The sequence below is a fragment of the Eufriesea mexicana genome, unplaced genomic scaffold (assembly GCF_001483705.2).
Source record: "Eufriesea mexicana isolate 0111107269 unplaced genomic scaffold, ASM148370v2 scaffold106, whole genome shotgun sequence".
In the NCBI taxonomy this organism is placed as follows: Eukaryota; Metazoa; Arthropoda; class Insecta; order Hymenoptera; family Apidae; genus Eufriesea; species Eufriesea mexicana.
This window is the reverse complement of record NW_016908282.1, coordinates 51,458-70,336: the sequence shown is the minus strand read 5'-3', so window position 1 is coordinate 70,336 and position 18,879 is coordinate 51,458. Positions and strand designations below refer to the sequence as shown.

The window sequence follows — 18,879 nt, the reverse complement described above, 5'->3', positions numbered from 1 at the left end:
TTCCGTTCCATCGTATACATTCGTGCATTCGAATCGAAATATTTGCGCTCCGAATGGTCGAAATTCTTAATTGACCATCGTATTTCATCCGTCGAATTTCAATTTCCCTATTGAAATATCGAAATTCGAATTCGAACATTGCAAAGTGCATACTTGATCGTGGACATTATATTTGCGTTTCGAATTGTCGAATTTCTTAATTGATTCTCGCGATTCGTCGATCGAATTTTAATTTCCTGATTGGAATATTGATACTCGAATTTAAATCTGTAAATCTGAATGCGAATTTTTTGAATTTGAATATTTAAATTTGAATGTCGAATGCTCAAGTAGAGAACTACGAATTCGAACATCACGATTTGAACACTTAACTGTGGATATTCGAGTTCGAACATCGCGATTTGAATACTTGACCGTGGATATTCGAGTTCGAACATCGCGATTTGAATACTTGACCGTGGATATTCGAATTCGAACATCGCGATTTGAATACTTGACCGTGGATATTCGAGTTCGAACATCGCGATTTGAATACTTGACCGTGGATATTCGAATTCGAACATCGAGATTTGAATACTTGACCGTGGATATTCGAATTCGAACATCGCGATTTGGACACTCGACCTTCGGTATTCGAATTCGAATATGGAAATATCCATACCTCACCTCGAATATTTGATTTTAATCGGTTGAACGCGAACGAGTATCCGAAGTGAAAGGGTTTCATCACCGAAAACGTGAACCTCGGCGGAGACAGATGACGCCTCGGCGAACCCGTCGCCTGAATCCCGTCGTCGCGACACTCGTCACGTACGGAATAAAACAGAGGTCCCGCGGGAAGGGTGGGTAAAGAAAAAGGAGGGAAAAAAGAGGAAAATGATGGCCGTGTCACGGGAGACTCGTTGAAAAGACGGCGAGAAGGGAGCGAGAATCGTAAGCCGGTGTTTCTCGAACGCTTAGCGTGAAATTGCACGGCGCATTCATTCGCGAACGAATCAGCCTTTAGGGGGTGGGGGTGCCCGATTCCTTGTCGCGAAATTATTAACTTTCGACGAGATTCCGCTTAATTCCGCGGCTGTCTACCAGAAACAATGCAACGCTTCTTTTCCTCTCGGGAAACGGGCTATACCGTGCCGAGAAATCCGTGATTTATGAGGCAATAACGAAAGATATTTCCTGCGTGGAAATTCAGGTGACGTGGCTGCAGCAGCCCAGCAAGGACTCCTTTCGGCTGCTCACCGTCGGCATGGTTCCTTACAGCGTAGACCAGAGGATCAGTCTCAACTTCCGGTAAGCGCATAATGCTATAGACGTTCGCGTACGCGCGGTGTCGTGCCTATTATGTCTCCGAAATTAATGTGGATGTTGTTGCAAATGTGCACCTTAAATCGAGAATTTATATTATAAATTCAAGTCTAATCGAACGTCACAAAGATGAGCTATGTACGCTCGACTTACGATTGAAATTACAATAATAATAATAATAATAATAATAATAATACTTTATTAACGGACGAAAGTCCTTTGGTTTACATTAAAAATAGTGAAATGAAATATACAGTAATAACGTAGTAGTATAGCAGTAATTATGAAAAGTAGTCTATGTCAAAAATTAAAAGAAACCAATTTACAATTAAATACAAGATAGTAAATTGTAAGTTTTACAAAATAGTAAAGAACTTAATCATTGAGCCAGTGCATATTGAAATGTTTTTGATATATGATGTATTCAAAGAACGAAATTTTTAATATCTATAATAGAAATATACATAATCTATATTAATATCGTGTTTCAATTTTGAGAGCTTTTGTAATTTTTGTTTTTCAATGCACCGCCGACTAGAAAGACTAATGAACGAAATCAGAAAATATATTCCCGGTATCAAATCCATTTTAATCAAACGAAACGCCATTTTTATCGATATCTCTATACCGAAACTTGGTAAAATTAGCTGACTCGGTGTCCTTGATCTGCGATCAACTCGTCGGCTTTCATGCCCTGTAAAAATCCGGTGCATTGAAAAAGAAATCGTGACGCAGCAGGGACAAATGAAATTTTCCTCTTTCTGACCCCGCAGGTACCCCAACAATTGGAGATTACAGATCCTATACGCAACCCCGCGGGATTCCGGCATATACAAGTGCCAAGTCGGGACGCATCCGCCCCTGGTTAAAACGATTAACGTCATCGTCACGGGTAAGTGGGCCTTTTGAATCCTTTTGAAACAGTACCGCGATTAGTCTCCATTGTTCCGCTTTTGAATTTTCTTTCCCCCGACTACGGTTCGCTGCGCTGATCTCTTAAATCGTATCAGCGTTCATCGATGGAATTTCGACGAAAGGGAGAAAGCGAATAACGAAATAGCTCTGATTTTCTCACTAGCGACGTCGAAGATTGCTCAAAACGTAATTCGAAACGCGTTAAAGCGAAAGAAATACGAGCTGCCCTAGAATTTCCTGCGTCTGACCATGCGCGGTATCGTTCTACTTATTACTCGGTCGCTTATCATACGCTTCTACTACTGGAAGAATATTTTTCCTCTGATTTTCTACCTCGCGATTGATTACATTACTATTCGACCGAATTATTTTGGCATCCGATAAGGCTCACTGAAACGAACCCATCCAATGATACACTCAACCAAACGATTCTACCGATCCACCCTCCTAAATACGAACCTTCCTCTCAATAGCCCCATTTCCCAAGCTTCCCGTTCACTGGAGACGTTCCACCCTCGACTATCTACCCCATTGTCCCGAATCTTGCCCCAAAAATTGCAACATAATTAAGACACTTCCTGGAGGACCCAGGATCCCTTCCAATCCACTTCTGGATCTACTTCCCTACGATTTGTTCGCCATCCTTGCGAACAAAGGCACACTCGACGGAGCAGGTAGAGGTAAACAGAGGCACGTGTGCCCGATAAATAAAATTCCATCGCCAAAGCAACGAGATGGACGAAAGCACTCTTCCGTCCCCTCGCTCCACCCTACCTGGGTCCATCGAGACGACGAGTTGCAACGGGGAAAATCCCATCCGCGTCTGGAGAGAGGCTTGACCGAGTCGCAAGTGTGAGCGTGGGTGCTCGAAGCGGAAGTGGCGGCACGACATTAGAGAAGGGCGAACGGGTCACACGAGGGTTGGAAAGGGTTACGGACCAGGGTCTCGCGTTTCCCAATCCCCTTACGTCGCCAATTCGGTGCAATGGAAACCCGCATTTCGTCGGCTAAAGCGCCTCGTGGCCGGTAATCTGATCTGATCCGAGGAGGGCCAGTCGGTGAACAAAAGCCGCCGTAAGGACGAAGTAGGGCAGAACAAACCCGGATAGACTGACATTGTTACACGACTCTTACCCCCTCTGTCTTCGTCCCGGAGAACCGGTATCCCTGTTGCACTTCGTCTAACGCGAATCTCCATCTTCCGCCAAGTCTTCCGCCATCGCTCCTGCCAAGTCTTCCGCGAGCCTTCTGCCAAGTCTGGCGCTGCGCCGTTGGTATTTCTTTGACCTCTCCCGTCGCCAGGATCCTCTCGTGGCCAAAATTCTAGGGATAACTGCGTAATGAATATTCGGCAAGGGTCAAAATCGATATAACAACCTCGACCGTCCCCGATTAAACGAGTGTCGACAGAAGACGATTTATTTGGGGATGTTTGATACGGATCTAAGAGCCTCCGAGGTCTAACCGGCAATGGATCAGAGTTAATTCGACAGGAAACGCCGAACGCGTCCTCGCGACGAGTTCTTTGATCATCCTGATACCGACTGTCTCTCCTCATCGAGTCCCATCCCTCGAGTTCCTGTGCGCGCACCGGCAAGCAAACAGCGTTCGTTGAATTAGCGATCACGAGCCAACTGCACAAGGGAATTCGCGACAAAGTGGAGGGTTGTAATGGAATCGCGCTTCGCGGTGCGGATACCTGGCAGACCCAAGGAAATCTGCGAATCCAGGTTCGACGTTCTTCCCGGATCTTCTCCAGAAACTGCCAATAAACAGTTGCCAATAAACGGTTCCTTTTTTCCTCGAAACGAAGCGGGGTCGAACCGTGAAGGAAGGGTGAGCGACGAAATGTTTTCACGTGTTCCTCGAAATTGCGTATTTGTCACGCGAGAACGGTAGTTACGCGAGAACGACTTCTGGAACGTGGACGAGCCCATGGACGATGGCAGAAGCATCGCGTCGACCGGTGATCCATCATCGATACGATTAATACGATGATTGATAAGCGTTCATCGTGGCCCATTTGTTAGCTGGCCGAGAGCTGCGACAATATTTGCTGCGCCATGTCACCACTCCTGTTTTCGCTAAGAGAGATTTATTAAATCCTTTATTACGTCGCAGTTCCTTATCGGGAGCTCTGCTAGGGGGACACCTTCTTCAGGGGTTGTAATGCAAAGAAATCATTCGATCCTCTTGCGCGCGGTCGCTTTCGTTCTAAGCACGAACAATCTTGTAGAGACTTGGGTGGTGGTTGGTAAATAAAGCTGTTTATTAATTAAGAATGATAATAATATATTAACAATATGCGAGTGACGATTAAACATATCAATCTATATCGACTACAACGTAAGGCTACAACTCAATCCTACAACACAATGACAACTCAGCCAGTTACAACTAATGCCTCACAACTAAGCAACTAGCAACTAATAACCCCTCTCTACACAACTCTGTTTTGATCACTCCTGAGAATCCTACTAAGACCCTCTTCCAATTGTATCGTCCGAATCTTCTTGTCGACTGTATGAAGAATTCAGGCGAAGGTTTACGTCGTTCTAAGAACGTAAGCTATTTTTGACGGTTTAAATATAATTTAATTTCAATATATCTACAGCAATTTACAATATGTCTTAGCGATGTGCGTTCTACCGTGGTGTCGTTTGTGTCGTTTTGATGTTTGTACTGTCTGTCCTCTTGGTGTCGTGTATTTTTGTATGTTCGTCTGTTGCTGTCATTGGCTGTCGAGATGTCTAAGTGGTAGGTGTGTTTTTTCTCCTATTGGCGGCGTGTTCGTTGGAGGGATGTGCAGGAGGTTCGAAACTGGTAGGTGGAAGTGGAAGTTTAAACAAATTGTTAATTTGTTTATAGGTTTGGGAAATTCTAATTCTTTTATGGGGGTTGACTTTCCCTAAGATTCTCTTCCAATCACTCTTCGTAAGAACTCTTCACTAACCACTTTTGCCTTCTCTTATATCTTCCCCGAAAGCCTCCCCCAACATGACAAAATATGGTCATGCTAAGGTCCTTTTATAGCCAACTACGCAATACTATAACGATTGAAATAATCTGTTCGCTCCTCATCTAAGTTCTTCAGCAATTGTACAACGATCAATGGATAGAGCAATTGTCACTGGAGACATTGACATATGATAATACAGTTCTGACTATAGCTATCAAAAGACCACTGTAGCCGTTTGATTAGTCTGGTTACCGATGAGTGAAATTTTATAGCAATTCTAGAATGACAAAATATGGTCACGCATCGCCGGAGTTTTTCCGATCGACCTGGTCCTCGAACCCTCGGTGATTTTCTAAGTTAAAGCTACCTATGCACGAGATGAAAATCCTGCGATACTACACTCTTGACATTCTCTCAGTGCCGTACTTATTCCTTTCCTACAGTACTTAGTCTTTTACTACAACACACCTGTTTACAAACCTCGGTAGACATCGCTCCTCCTTGCGAGATCGTGGATCGAACTGCCTCGGTACACGAATTTCGCCGAATAATTCGAAAAAGACGAGCTACCCTCGTGAGAACGAATCTGATAATTAGGATACGATGACGTACCCCAAACAGGGTACGGAGTCATCGACGGATCGTCGTGGCTGGGGTAAGGAGACAATACAACGGAAGAATCGGTTGGATGGACGGTGAGGCGGAAACGGAGGGAAATGACGCAGACCGCATGAATGAAACACGACGTTGATCAATATCGCCAATGAATATTCAATCTCCGTGAATCCCGGATTAAATTTATTTAAAACTGCATTTAATATTCATGACTGTCGCGTCTCCGTTCGATCGTTGACAGTTCGTCATTGACAATCGATTCGCGAAATTGTCCTCTGCCCCCGCCTGAATTGCCGGAATCGAGAAGCTTCCTCGAGAAGGTGGTGCAGAGCCGCGTAAACTTAATCACCGACAAGAAACACTCAGCGTGCGACGTCTACGAGGTCGGGGTGAAATATCGGCAGCGACTTGCAGAGGTCTTGGGGGACGCTCGTAAACCCCGGTCTACGTGCTATCGGGCAAGGAGAGCGGATTCTTGGACGGAAGTGGCCGGTGTTTTTCCTCGGTCGCGTGTTGCCGGAGACTCTGTCGTGAAAACCTCCTTTAATTAAAGGACTCTCGAATTGCGTCGTTCCGACGACGAGCCGGCTTTTAACCGCTATCTGGAAGTGGCTGGCTCGTGGGCAGTGTTCGTACCGCGAGGACCTCAACTCTGCCTTTGTCTCCTTCGTCTCACGACGGACACGGCTGACCGATGACTTTGAGCTAGACGGAGTCGGGGTTGCGGCTGAACGAAGCTACCGTTCGAAGCCACTTCGCCACTCGTAGACATCCGTGTTGCCAGAGGAATTTACGCACGACCCCGTTGTCTGCTTTAATGCGTCGCTTTTTCTCCACTCCGCACCCCCGGTCTGTTTGCGCGTCGGAGTCGTGCCAGGGTAGATATTTCGCGCCCGTTACCGTGGATGCCGGTGGTTTCCGCGAGAAAAATAGCATTCGCGCGACTCGGCAGACACGGAGCCCATATTTAATAGAAGTTCCCTCCTCGGTGGATATGCAAATCCGAGTCGGACGCTGAAGTTCGCGCCGCGACGGCGGGCAAATAAATTGCTGGAAAATGAAGGGTGTGCCGTAGCGGTGTTCTAGCCAGGCTTCGTCCTATTCCGCGTTCGATTATTAAAATTCTAAGTCAGATAGCCGGTTCCCGGGAGACGTTCTAGGATTCTGCACGATCGGGACTCTCGCGCAGATGGAATAAGGCCGGCGCAATCCTGACGGGGTTGCGCACGACGGCATCCGCAGGCTACGGGGGTCCACGGGGTTTAATATTTCACCATCGAGAGCGGATCAATTGGCGAAACGCGAAAGAAAAAGCGAAGGATAGGGAACGGCGTGGAAGCGACGCCGTACGGAATCGCGGAATCCAATTTAAATAATACTTGCCTTTCTTCTACCCTTCCTTCCACCAACGCCGACGCTCCCCCATGGGAAAGCATCCGTCTGCATCCGCGCGTCCCGCCTATTTCCTGCCAACGACTATTCGTCCCAAAGAAGCTTAAAAAATGATCCAAGGAGGAAATTTTCGATCGCGCCAGACGAGCCGCGATCCTGTCGGCTCCGTTATGCCGGATTAAATTTTACCGTGAATTCTGAACGTGTCCGTGCGAGCCCGGTGAATCCCGCGAGCTTCTGCTCCGACGATTCCTCGGTGTAAATCTGCCGATATCTCGACGATCTGTCGATACGAGGATCTTCTTTGTCCGGGAGAAATGTGGAACAGGTTTTGCGAAGACTTTGCTTCGTTATCCCTCGTGATGCTCCAGATGACAGTGCGAAGAATACTGTAAGGATGTACAGAATGTACCATTGAAACTGTAGCGATCAATGTTTACACTCTCGCCAATAGATGTGTAGCGACCATCATTCTCACCCTCGCCACTAGATGGATTCCGACTTCGAACACTTTCTCGCAAGTCCTCGAAAAACCACCAATTCCTATATAATATAACTTCCCGACGTTCTAATAGTATCTCAGTGTCTAAGGCAGGGTCTGCTATGGTAGCCTTACTAATGAGTCCGCTAGCAGGCCCGGGACGAAACGCATCCCTTCCTTTTCCTACTGTCCTTTCTAACCACCACCACCACAGAGGATACCTGCGACTGCTGACACCTCAGAAACGACCGTGAGGGAGAGGACACCCGCAGATGGATTTCTTGCAAGTCCTCGGTGAATCCTCGACGTCCATAAGTACAAGTTTCTATGCTATCTGAGTATCCCCATAACTAAGGCAGGGCCTTACTTTCGCATCCCTTCCTTTTCCTACCTGCTACCCTATCATAGAGCAGCGACCAAAGAGGATACCAACCGGTAGTACCATAATAAAACCCACACAGTCATTATCGGAACCCTATGGGGGGATCCCCTACAATACCATCGAAAGTAACGAATTGCGGGAAGTCTTTATTGTGAATTAGGAAGCAGTTCAAGGATCATAAACGCAGAATTAGGGATGTTAATAGTGAATCTACTATGTACAATTCGCATCTGCAATTTTGCACTGTCTCTACATCCCATTCGACCCTCTTTGGCGCAGATGAATCCCTCCAGATATTGAAAAAGCGAGTTTAGTTTGATCATGACAATGGTTTAAAAAATTGCTCGTATATTCGTTGCATCCATAGACTCCGAGCCATATTTCTCCAAGCTTTCACTGGTAATCCACTACCATAAGCTTAGTTCATCTCCAGCCCTGTCCAGCAAGATCCATATTTCCCAATCCCAACTTTAATTCTTCTCTCGATGCAAGAATCGCTGAAAATAACGAACATCGTGTTGCATCGGGTAACCATGCTAACCATGTTTAACAGACCTCTCGTACGATATCGATTATCAATATTGTAGGGTATTTTTAGGGCATAGATTTAGAATTAAGCACTAAAAGTCTCGTTACGTTTCCTAAAGAGGGGAGCAATTCGTGACACACGGTGTTCATTTCTTTATTACGCACTCTAATTGAATTTCTATATTGCCTCGGGTCATCGGACACGAGGCGCAGTTCAATAGCGTAATTTAGACTAGTAGGCTTCAGCACTTAGGATTTGGCTGCCAGATGGGTCGTAGGAAATCGGGACCAGGTCACGTGAGGTGGCTTGGCGCAACCACGACTATCCCCGTGGTAAATCTAGGGTGACACGGTCGCGGTAACCCCTCGGGAAGAAGGGTCCCCGTGAAGGTGGTCCCTCGAAGGGCCTAACCCGAAAGGAGAAGTCTCTTCTACGCTTGACCTTGGCGTGGAGGGAGTTGCTCCTCCTTCGGGGGAGGGGCTTACCTCCTAGAGGGACTTGAAAGGGCCCATTTTGGAAGATAGACATACTTCTGGAAGAATTATCGAGTTGTCAAAAATAGTTCCTGAATTCCTAAGTCAGACAGTGTTAGTCAGTAATCAGTTATAGTTGGAGTTCCAGATCTACACACACTCTTCTAGTTCCATACTTGTCAATTGTCAGTTGTATAGTCGAAAATCAAGAGTTCTTTATTCAGCAAGTCGCAGAATAAAGTCTTGTCAGAGATTTACTAATAACGACTTCGCTTCGATACTTCATTAAACCACCTCCACCTTGATCCCCTACATTATCGATACATTATTTACGTAAAACAGTTCCTCTCGAAGATCCCGCGATTTTAATCCTTCCTCCAGCTGTTCACCGACGTCATTATGGAAATCGTATCTACCGGAAATGGTGGTTGCAGGACGTTAGAATTCCGAGCACGATCCAGAGCCGATGGCTCGTATGTGCGATTATTTATCCAACGCGATCAATCCGCGAACGAGATTCCACGATATGATGGATCGCCAGAGCCATCTGTTTAGGCTATCCATCCGCCTGCGTGGCTCGCGATAGCGGGATAACGTCGATTTTTTAGCGTGGCCGATTTTTTAACGTCGCGATCCCGAGATCCCCTGGCACCGTCGACGCTACATCTTCCTCCCTCGCGGCGTCGCGACGCGTCGGTGACGTCGGTGGATTCACCTGGTCACGATCGTGGCCGCGAACCCCGGATTTGTCTGACTGCAACCGAAACCGCTCCAGTTTACGTTTTTCACGGCGTACGCCGCGCGAGTGGATCTGTCGCGCTCGATATTCCTTGCTAACGCGGAGCTGCATATAAATTGAAAACTTAAGGCGGGAATACGGATATTGTGAAAGATTGATCGGCCGTTTTAGGGCGAATCCACCGGGGAAATATATCGGGGTCGTCTTTTTAATTCGCCGCTAGACACGCCGGTCGGTTGATTGATTTAAACGCGAAATGAAAAGGCTTGGCCGGCTGCTTCGGCGTTAATTTCGGGATTTCAAGAGAGCAAGGACGTCCCGTGGGATTGCGGACGTTGCGAGTTAATAATGGATCTAATTTATCTGGATTGTCTGAGAAATGTCCGAGTTATTCCGCTGCCGGCCGCAGCGTCGGAGTTATTACGCGCCTGTTCTACTTAAACTGCAGTTTCGGGACTGCCCCGATTCGTATCGATTTCTAGTACCTTTCCTTCGAGGTACCCGATGCCACAGCAACCGCCGTGTGTTCTCTAGGAACCCGTGACTTATCGAGCAGGTAATCCCGATTTCTGATCGTTAACGCAAACACTGTCGAATTTCGAGTATCCTGGCAGTGAAACGTCTCGCTTACGGCTCCGGGGCCCCGTTTAGCGCGACACTGCATTTTACGACGGAAGTTTCGCGATATCACGGCACCAGAGTCCGTGTTCCAGTGGTAGGAGTCATGTACGCTTTGCTTCGAGACCTCTGGTCGCGTATATTCTTGGACGCTTGGAAATTTTATTAACCGGACACCGGGACACAGGTCGTCCGGGGTTCCCAGTGCGTAGCTCGCGTTTAAAATTCACAAGAAACGGACCACGCGAGCACCGGGGTCGCGATGTGCGGTCTTTCCGCCGGAATAAAATTTCAGTTTAGGCGTGAGAACTTTGTACACGCCTCTGAAGCTCCGCCCGACAAAGGTCTGCTTGTCCAACGCGATCAACTGTGTCCATATGCCAGCCTTCTTTGAGTTCCCCTTCCTCGTGTTGTTTTCGCGAATTACGTTTCGCGAACGTTCCCGAGGAGAAGGGCCCCGAAAGATTGAGAAATTAGGCGGGAATTTTGAAATTTACGAGGAACGAGCCACGCTCTACGGTACGTTGGAAAAAATATTCTAGTTTACGCTTCAGACCCTTCGCAGTCGCCTTTGAAGCTCTCTGTGACAGAGATACCTTTACCTGTCCTGGAACTGTACCCCTGTGCATGCATCTGGCTCTTTTTCCTCTTTTCCAAACGCGAACCTCTTTCCAGGATCCGCGAAAAGGGCGGGAATTTTGAAATTCGGGTGCCACGACCAGCGTGGTCTATTCCTCGGGACAAAATTCGGGTTCTCGCCTCAGATCCTTTGTTTCACGTCGATGTAACACAGCGAACCCATGTTCCGAGTGACAGAAACGCGTTACCGATACCGATTCAGGGAACCGTATCCGTTCTCGCGTGTTTCTTTTCCCTTTTGGCGTTTCTCTTTCCTTTTTCGTTGCGAACCGCGGGAACGTTTGGTTGGGAAAGAACTGGAAATTTCTTTTTCACCAAACGGTCGGTGAAAAAGCCGACGTTGGCCATCGGATCGCTGCGAGAAATTCAGACAGCCCGGGCCGATTTCTTGCCGTCCTTTCATTCGCGACCGAGTTTCGAGCAACGTCGGGCTGCTCGTTTCGTTGATACATCACGAGACGCCGTCGCATCTTTTTCTCGTTCCAGCGACTAGAACATTGGTCATCCAGTGTGGGGAATCGTTGAATTATACGAAATCCGTGCCGGAAACAGCGGCAGCAGTCGCAAGAAACAGCGACCGTTTCCCTGCTCCTCTGTCCGACCATACTCAGGCTCCATCGTATATATCGTTACCCTTCCTCGTAACTATTGTCGTCGATAAAGTCGAAACTGTCGTTTCGTGTGCCGAGAACTGTCTCGACTTGGCGAACATCGCTAGCTGAAATCGTTCCCTCATGGCGAACGTTACGAGGCTGTCCCTGGCATGCTGAATCGCCATCATCGTGACACGAGAGACGTTGGGTTGGGAACAGCTTGAGGTTGTCGTGAACGGATGAATTCTTTTTCAGGGAACGATGTAGGTATATAGTGATGGATTTGCGTATATAGAACTTGGGAATTGTCAGAGACTTCTCACTACTTTCTGCAGTTGCTTTTCTACTGATAAACTTCCAATATGGTGGCTATTGGAATTACGTAAAAAGCAGGAAACAATTTTGATGTATCACAATTGAATATATTTTGATTCACAATTAAATATATAAAAATTACACGTCCGCTCTGTTACATTGCCGAAACGAGAGTGAGTCGTAAACGGATGAATTCTTTTTCAAGGAAGAATGTAGTAATATAGTGATGGATTTGCGTATATAGAACTTGGGAATTGTCAGAGACTTCTCACTACTTTCTGCAGTTGCTTTTCTACTGATAAACTTCCAATATGGTGGCTATTGGAATTACGTAAAAAGCAGGAAACAATTTTGATGTATCACAATTGAATATATTTTGATTCACAATTAAATATATAAAAATTACACGTCCGCTCTGTTACATTGCCGAAACGAGAGTGAGTCGTAAACGGATGAATTCTTTTTCAGGGAAGAATGTAGTAATATAGTGATGGATTTGCGTATATGGAACTTGGGAATTGTTAGAGACTTCTGACTACTTTCTGCAGTTGCCTTTCTACTGATAAACTTCCAATATGGTGGCTATTGGAATTATGTGAAAAGCAGGAAACAATTTTGATGTATCGCAATTAAATATATCAAAATTACACGTCACTCACACCCAACTCATCATACATAAAATATTATGCAATAGATGTCGCGATTATACTACTGTTCCAATAGCGACTGACTACGTCACTGACTACGTCTGTCAGATATCGACGGGCGAGTCTAGGTCAGCGATGACCTCATGGTTAACGATTGTTCGCAAGGTCGACACATTTGCTGAATATGTCCACGACTTTCCCAAACTTTCATCGTTAACTGTCCACCATGAACGTAACCATTAACGTTTGAGAATCTGCCTACTTTTGTTGAGAAATGGATATCTTCGAATAAATAAATAAATTAACGTATGTACGATATTGTGTCTGGAAATTGGAATTACTTGTCGCTGTAGATTCGTAGGGATTCCGGGAACCTGCAGCGTTATAAAACAAGCTACCTCGTGAGCTTGCTACTGACGCTTAATCTGGGATAAAAAGATCAGTTCGAACGAGACATGCTGTTTCGACGGAGCACACGCTCGTCCAAGTAAGACGGTGAACGAGGGGTAGATAGAAGCTAGATAGCACTAGGGAATTTGCATAGCGGTCGAGTCGGGAATCGCTGCCTAGCCAGCTGGGCTGAATCCTAAACGCGGCCTGGAAAATGAGTCGTGTCCTGGGCGTGGAACGTTGAGAGTCGCGCAAAGAGTAGAGAAGAAGGACGCCATTTTTACCTGTCTTTACATTTAGGCTCGCGTGTCATCGCACGTATATACTTGACGTACCCGTTATAATCTACGATCTTACCAAATGATCTGACAAAATTAACGTGCCGGGGTAAACGAAGGGATTATATATAATTACTCAAAAATAATTAAACGTACAGGTGTATAGTTAGGAATCCAAATCGTGGTCTGGAAAATGAGTCGATTGTCCTGGGAGTGGAACGTAGGAGAAGGGGGATGCTATTTTCACCTGTCTTTGCATTTAAACTCGTGAGTCATCGCACGCATATATTTGGCATACCTATTATAATATATGATCATAACTAATAATCTAACAAAATTAACGTGTCAAGGCTAGCGGGGGGATTATACTTAATTACTCAAAAATAATTAAACGTACAGGTGTATAGTTACGAATCCTAATCGCAGCCTAGAAAATGAGTCATGTCCTGGGAGTGGAACATAGAAGAAGATGGACACTATTTTCATCTGTCTTTGCATTTAGGTTATTTTAGTCTAGGTTAGTAGGTTATTATAATCTACGAATGTACCAAATGATCTAATGAAATTAACGTATCGAGGCAAACGAGGGGATTATACTTAATTACTCAAAAATAATTAAACGTACACATGTATAGTTACGAATCCTAATCGCAGCCTAGGAAATGAGTCGTATCCTGGGAGTGGAACATAGAAGAAGATGGACACTATTTTCATCTGTCTTTGCATTTAGGTTATTTTAGTCTAGGTTAGTAGGTTATTATAATCTACGAATGTACCAAATGATCTAATGAAATTAACGTATCGAGGCAAACGAGGGGATTATACTTAATTACTCAAAAATAATTAAACGTACACATGTATAGTTAAGAATCCTAATCGTGGTCTGGAAAATGAGTCTTCGAGGCAAACGAGGGGATTATACTTAATTACTCAAAAATAATTAAACGTACAGGTGTATAGTTAAGAATCCTAATCGTGGTCTGGAAAATGAGTCGTGTCTTGAGCATGCAATGTTCAGAAGAAGAGGGGTGCCATTTTCACTTGTCTACATTTAGGCTCGTGTATCATCACACGTATATTTGACATAGCTATTATAATATATAATATGATCATAACGGATGATCTAACAAAATTAACGTGTCAAGACAAACGAGGGGATTGTATTTAATTACTCAAAAATAATTAAACGCACAGGTGTATCCTTAATAAATTAAATAAAATAGTTAAAGGGTTACCGAAAGGTTCAACGTGCCTCATGGTGTACTATTTCCATCTGTTGTATATACACGCTCGTTATCCATAGTCATTCGATTAGTCTGATCGGGAATAATTCATAACAAGCAGCTCACTTACGGTTCACCGTGTATCCCGAATGAAAATCCAGATGCGCGTATCGCGAAGCGAAACGTGATAACTGTTTGGAGGCGTTTGCTCTGCCAGTCACGAACAGCCCTCGAGTTCGATTCTCGTCGATGGCCGATACATCAAAGTTGCAATCCTCGTTCTTTCCTCGCCCCCTAATTTGTATGGGCGGTCACGTCCCGATACGTCCTATCTGTATCGCATTTGTCACCCACGGTGTCTGCTTGCTCGCAGAGGGTAGTCGATTCCCGATAATTCCTCGACTTCCGGACGCACCGTCATGGCTGGCTGTCTCCGACAGTCTCTCGAAGGAATCCCGACGAACAAGATGGCGGCTGAAGTGGCGGGTTTTAATAACCGATTTCCTTGCCGACATCTCGTTAACGAAACGATATCCTCAGCGTGTTTCGCCGGTTGCTTTAATTATACGATGTAAATTAGTCGGCCCGGGTCGCGAACGAGTCCTCGTTTTACGACTGTTAATTATGAATACATTTCGCGGGGATGTAATTGGACGCTACCTCGCGTAATCGTACTCTTAGCCAGCCTGTTTGAAAGTTTAATCCCGCGGTTGGAAATGGAAAAACGGTTTTATCACGGCTGGTAATAATCGGCGGGCTCTCGAGCGTTTGACTCGGCCGTAAGCTGTTTGCCTTTAATATCCCGAGGAAAATGAAATTTTCTTCGCTGGCCGTGTAAAATTGTATGTTCCGGCAAGGAACACGGATAGGCTAACGAATAATCCGTGAAATGTATTCTCCGTTGCAGCGCCGGAGCTGACAATAACGGACGATTCCGGCCGAGTGGTGTCCAAAGAGAGGCACCTGAAGGCAGGCAGCGCTCTGAAGCTCAGATGCGAGGCCAGGGACGTCATCGAGTCCTTGGAGGAGTCTGTCATTTGGACCAGGGGAGACGAGACGCTCATCGAGGACGTTAGGTGAGTCCTTTCGATTACTCGGCGCGAAAGAATAATGCCTGATTAAATTTATCTTTGCACTTGATTCCTTTATGATCCAAAAACGACAACGAAATTAATCTATTTAATTCGATATTGGATTGGTCAAACGATAATATCGATATTTTTATTATACAATGGTATCCGTTCCCCTCGATAGAGGAAGGGTACCACCTACAGCAAAAATCCAAAAATCCAACGAAAGTGAAATTATTCGATGCATAACCTAAAAGTCAGAGACAAAAGGATCTCGAGTCCCATTCGAGAGTCATATTTATGAAAAGGGACCAATCCCATCCCTTTCGTTAACCATTATCGTTTCACTTGTACTCTACATTCTCCCGTAAGGGAAACGTATAGCGTTTGGGGGCTACGTGAACCGGATGTGGATTACAGTGGAATGCGTGGTTTTGCAGTGAAAATAGGACGACGGAGATGTTGGCCGGCAAGGAGGTGCTCGTGATCGTGAGCACCCTGATCGTAGAGAGGGCCAGCCCGAGGCACGCCGGAAACTACAGTTGCGTGGTGCCGGGAAAAGCCAAGACGACCATCGCGGTGCACGTGCTGAACGGTGAGTCTTTTTATTCTTGCATGCTTATCGGGAAATGGTCCAGAAAGTGGAAGATTTGAGAAAGTCGCGATTGGTCCTCCCGATGGTTATTGCTTTTTGAGTCCTTTGTAATCCTCCTTTGGATAACTTCTTTAATACTATGGAGAAAGTACAGCTCTGTGTCGCTAAAGTGAGACGTTATGTGCTGGCTTCGGATGGGTATTGTACTTTGGAATTCTTCTGTGAAATGTGAAATATGAAAATCGCGAATAATCGAAGATTTTATTCCTCTATTTATGTACCGACGTTATTGATAAGTCAAAGTTATTATATATGGGTATTAAATATTTTCTCTCATCTTTGACATCGAAAGGTCCCATTTTCGTGTCAAATATCTGCGACATGAATGAGTGCAATTTCGGGTCACCGATTTAGTTGAAATTTCGTAGGCTTGTAGATTTCGTCATGCAGTTCAGGAATATACATCATTACAGCCACAACTACTCAACAGCTTTTAAGATATTTATGATTAAGTTTTATTACATTTTTAACTATAGATTTCTAGCTTTTTCTCCTTTCGTTGTTAGAATCCTGGCAAAGGTAGAGTGGCATTCGTACCCGGTTTGATCTGTATTATAATTTTTATAATCTGTACAATAATTTTTGCCCCGGTGTGGTCAGGAAGTTTCTCAGGGTATAATTAATACTTCTGTAGTAAATAGGATTGCTATAGAGAACTATTGTACTTGCATAGTATTCTGATTATTTTGTAACAAATATATACTAGCATAGGAAAGCGTAAAAAGAATTTCTTTTATTAAGAAATTTTATTTGCAATTGCTTATTTACAATCTTTTCATAGGCGAAAAATGAATACAAAATAAAGAATAGAACTCAGTTAGGCCACAAAGCTACTTTAAAACCATTGGAAATAAATCTATAATTAAAGAATTAATTAAAGAAATAATAAAACTTTAATCGCAAATATTTCAGAAACTATTAGGTAGTGGTGGCCGTAATGATATTATGTAGGAAAGGAATAGGTACGGTCCTGAAGGAATGTCAAGAGTATTTGGGCTTAGAACGAAAGTGACCAGGTGCAAAAGGATCAAATGTAAGGGATATTTATGACAGAGCCGAATGCGATAAACGAGTGGAGGTCTATGAATGCGTCTATATTCTTGAACTGCATGACGAAATCTACAAACCTGCAAAGTTTCAACTAAATCGTTAACCCGAAGAGCTCGCACTCTCCCTGTCAATCTAAATTTATTTACCATGTAGTCGTCTATAGCTATTAAGGAAAGATCAATCATGGCGGAGAAAGGGATTCCGTTCTCGCGACGAGTAAAACGAGACGGGATAAACGAACCAGCGTCCACGATTTCCAGCACGTAGCGACACGTCCCGAAAGAAACTAGGTGCTTAGATAAAAGACCCTTCTTTATCCGATAATGCGCTTACCAGATGTACCGAAAATTCGTGAAACCAGCGTGAAAATCCGGGAAAGGAGGAGCGCGAGGACGTTCTCGCAACATTATCCCTCGGAGAAGTCGACTCGCTCAGCCGAATCGTCGTGGATCGCGGTCGATTGAACCTATTCCAGGATGTCTAATCGCGCGTGTGCCTCGGATCTCGAGACAAGATAGAAGGCGGTCTCTCCCCGATCTTGAAACGCGAAATTCGTGGAAATCGCGGCGAGATAGCATCGCCGGAAGCTCGTAAATCGACGGAGAAATTGTCCCATTGCGGTGATCGGTTACCGATCCCTCGCCAATCTGTAATTTCACTTCTGCCGGCTTCTCTTATCCTCGTTTCACTTAGAAAAACCATAGCCCGGCGGAGACTGCGGATCCTCGAGTTGCCTTTTTACGAGTTTCCTACAACCGGATACGCTGTTAGGGATTTTTAGTGGAGGCACCAGAAGGAGTTGTCGAACTGCCGCGATAGACGCGAGTTTTAGGGTGCTTCGAGGAAGAAGGAGGGTAGAAAAATTCCTCGTAGTTTTCGCGAATGGCAGATGGCGAAAGAAGGAATCGTAAAACGTCCAAGTGCACTTTCGCGGAAGTTCCTCTGTTTTACTACGGTTCGCGAGCTTCCTGGGAAGGGAAATTACGAGGACGTCGAGCTGATCACCTGTTCGCTGCGACACACAGACAGGACCTTCTTCGATCCGAGGTCTCGTTCGTCGGCTTGGCTGAAACGCTGACTGAGGACTCCGTTCGAGGAGACGGGACCGATGGGGGATTAAATAGGTGCTCGAATGAAAATTTACGCGAGCTGGTATTAATTGCTGGAGAATAGTCGACCGTCGTGGAACGGTCCTAGGGGAATTAACGGTATTGTCTTAGCGGATCGTATATTAAAGCGCTCGAGGGCGCGGCAAAAAGCGGTGTCCGAAAAAATGGACCTTGCGGAGTCGCGATTTATCGCTCGTTTAGTTTTTCTCGTATAATTAACGACACGTCGCGGTAACGACAGAGATAATACGACCGGTTTCTTCTCGGTACCTTCCTTTTGACTCTGGCGCACAATTTGATCCGCATTCCGATCTATGGAGGTAGTTATTTCTCCTTTAGAAAAGCTGTTTCCTGGGAGTGGAACATAGAAGAAGATGGACACTATTTTCATCTGTCTTTGCATTTAGGTTATTTTAGTCTAGGTTAGTAGGTTATTATAATCTACGATTGTACCAAATGATCTAACAAAATTAACGTATCGAGGCAAACGAGGGGATTATAC

General features: G+C 45.2%; 1 protein-coding gene across 1 annotated transcript in view; it reads left to right on the top strand.

The window, feature by feature from the left end:
* The window catches only part of LOC108555056 (uncharacterized), a 51,937-nt gene that overhangs the window by 13,234 nt on the left and 19,824 nt on the right, over positions 1-18,879 (top strand). Inside the window, exons 3-6 of the mRNA XM_017910540.1 lie at positions 1,193-1,290; positions 2,079-2,197; positions 15,401-15,569; positions 16,004-16,158. Coding sequence (XP_017766029.1) covers positions 1,193-1,290; positions 2,079-2,197; positions 15,401-15,569; positions 16,004-16,158 — 541 coding nt within the window. The remainder of the gene's footprint in view (positions 1-1,192; positions 1,291-2,078; positions 2,198-15,400; positions 15,570-16,003; positions 16,159-18,879) is intronic.